The sequence below is a fragment of the Octopus sinensis genome, linkage group LG29 (assembly GCF_006345805.1).
Source record: "Octopus sinensis linkage group LG29, ASM634580v1, whole genome shotgun sequence".
Lineage (NCBI taxonomy): Eukaryota > Metazoa > Mollusca > Cephalopoda > Octopoda > Octopodidae > Octopus > Octopus sinensis.
Window position 1 is genome coordinate 8,190,911 of NC_043025.1, and position 2,500 is coordinate 8,193,410.

At 41.5% G+C, this 2,500-nt stretch overlaps 1 protein-coding gene across 1 annotated transcript in view; it reads left to right on the forward strand.

Annotated features, from left to right (window-relative positions):
- LOC115226112 (CD109 antigen-like) overlaps positions 1-2,500 on the forward strand; it is a 161,648-nt gene that overhangs the window by 133,315 nt on the left and 25,833 nt on the right. Inside the window, exons 28-29 of the mRNA XM_036514831.1 lie at positions 439-604; positions 1,173-1,247. Of these exons, the coding sequence (XP_036370724.1) occupies positions 439-604; positions 1,173-1,247 (241 nt within the window). The remainder of the gene's footprint in view (positions 1-438; positions 605-1,172; positions 1,248-2,500) is intronic.

A 2,500-nucleotide genomic window follows, 5' to 3' on the forward strand; every position in this document is an offset into this window, starting at 1 on the left:
TTCTAGTCCTGTAGAAGCTCCTTCTATAAAATAAAATAAAAATATATATATATATATATATTTATACACACATTTTTTTTCTCTCCTTGTTTTTTTTCTGTGTCCCTTTCTGTAGAAGATCATAGGCTTGAAACATAAAAGACTTTTTCTATTCCTGAGCGTTATACTAATACATCTGTTTGTGTGTCTGTGTGTGTGTGGTGGGGAGTAAATGTGTACAGGTGAAAAAGAAGACTTCAGAAACTGCAGGGGCTGCTCAGAAGCTCCTCTTCTGGATCCTTTATAATGTTGGAAACCCTTCCATATCATCAGCATTTATCTCAGGGTTCCTTTATCCCTTAGCTTTCACAAATGTATAGGCCCAAGGGCAAAGTGCTTGTGACCCTTGCCACAAGTACAACCTTTGTTAAAGCTTTTTATTTCCTGTTTCACTTATAGGTTGACAGCTTATGTGATTAAATGCTTCTGTAAAGCAAAACACCAGATGAAAGGTGTAACAATTGACAGCAAAGTGATAGAGAAAGCAGTGTCTTGGTTACTCGAACGGCAGCAAAAAGATGGGTCGTTTAAAGAAGTTGGCAATGTCATCCATAAAGATATGCAGGTGAGTATTATAAACCGAACAGAGGACGAGAATGTTTAAAAAAGTAAGGTGTGTGATACGAAGTTTATTTCGCAAACAAATGGGCTTGGGTTCAGTCCCACTGCAGGGTACTTTGGGCAAGTGTCTTCTACTGCAGCCCCAAGCCAACCAAGGCCTTGTGAGTGGATTTGGTTCTCAGAGAATGAAACAAGCCTCTAATATATGCATGCACACACACACATACACACACATACACACACACACGCACACAGAAGATGGATAAGGTACCTGTGAGTGACCTTCTTCTGGAGGCAATTCTGTGATATGCTAATTAACTCATAGCTGGGGCCCTCACAAAAGGCTTTGGTCAGCTTGAGGCTATATTGGAAAACACTAATGTAAGGTGCCACACAGTGGGACTGAACCCAATACATTGTGATTACAAATTAAGCTTCTTATCGACTCTGCCATGCCTATTTTATTATGATATTTAAATGTGATATCTTTATGTGTTGTATCTCTTGTCTGTATATATGAATAATATTTCACCATCTTCCAACCGGTTTCCTCTTTTGTATTTCCCATCTAGGGTGGAACATCCTCCGGTGTTACCCTGACTGCTTTTGTTGCAATCAGTCTCCTACAGTGCCAAGAAGTGAATGCGGTAAGTTAATCCCTCACACACACACATGCACACACACACAAACACACACACACACACAGATACACAGACACACACACACAAACACACACACAGGCACACACACATACACACACATACACACACATACACACACAGACACACACACACAAACACCCACAGACACACACACAAACACCCACACACACACAAACACACACTCACACAGACACACAAACACACACACACAGATACATAGACACACACACACAGACACACACACAGACACACACACACAAACACACACACACAGACACGCACACACACACACACACACAAGATGCATTCCAGAAGTTCTAAGACTGTTTTAGGAGAGGCAGTTATTATAACTGTCTCAGATTATTGTAGCTTCAGTCCATCATTAGTATACATCTAATAAGCTGACCTACCAACAACTTTAGTTATTCCAGATTGTAGGAGATGGCTATGACACCACTTTGAACCATATTAAACACTGCATTTTTTTTCAACTAAATAGGCGTAGGAGTGGCTGTGTGGTAAGTAGCTTGCTTACCAACCCCATGGTTCCGGGTTCAGTCCCACTGTGTGGCACCTTGGGCAAGTGTCTTCTACTATAGCCTCGGCCGACCAAAGCCTTGTGAGTGGATTTGGTAGACGGAAACTGAAAGAAGCCTGTCGTATATATGTATATATATAGGTGCAGGAGTGGCTGTGTGGTAAGTAGCTTGCTTACCAACCACATGGTTCCGCGTTCAGTCCCACTGTGTGGCACCTTGGGCAAGTGTATTCTACAATAGCCTCGGCCGACCAAAGCCTTGTGAATGGATTTGGTAGACGGAAACTGAAAGAAGCCTGTTGTATATATGTATATATATGTATGTGTGTGTATGTTTATGTGTTAGTGTTTGTCCCTCCCCAACATCTCTTGACAACCGATGCTGGTGTGTTTACATCCCCATAACTTAGCGGTTCGGCAAAAGAGACCGATAGAATAAGTACTAGGCTTACTAAGAATAAGTCCTGGGGTCGATTTGCTCGACTAAAGGCGGTGCTCCAGCATCGCCACAGTCAAATGACTGAAACAAGTAAAAGAGTAACTAGTTTGAAGAATGTAGTTGGGATGTAAGGACAATTTGCTGTGCAATAAAGTTTTGCCCTAAACCAAGCAAAACATTACAAAATATTACAGAAATGCTCCAGGCAGCTTATGGATTAACTTCTATGAGCCAGGAATCTGTTTTTCACTAGTACCAGCA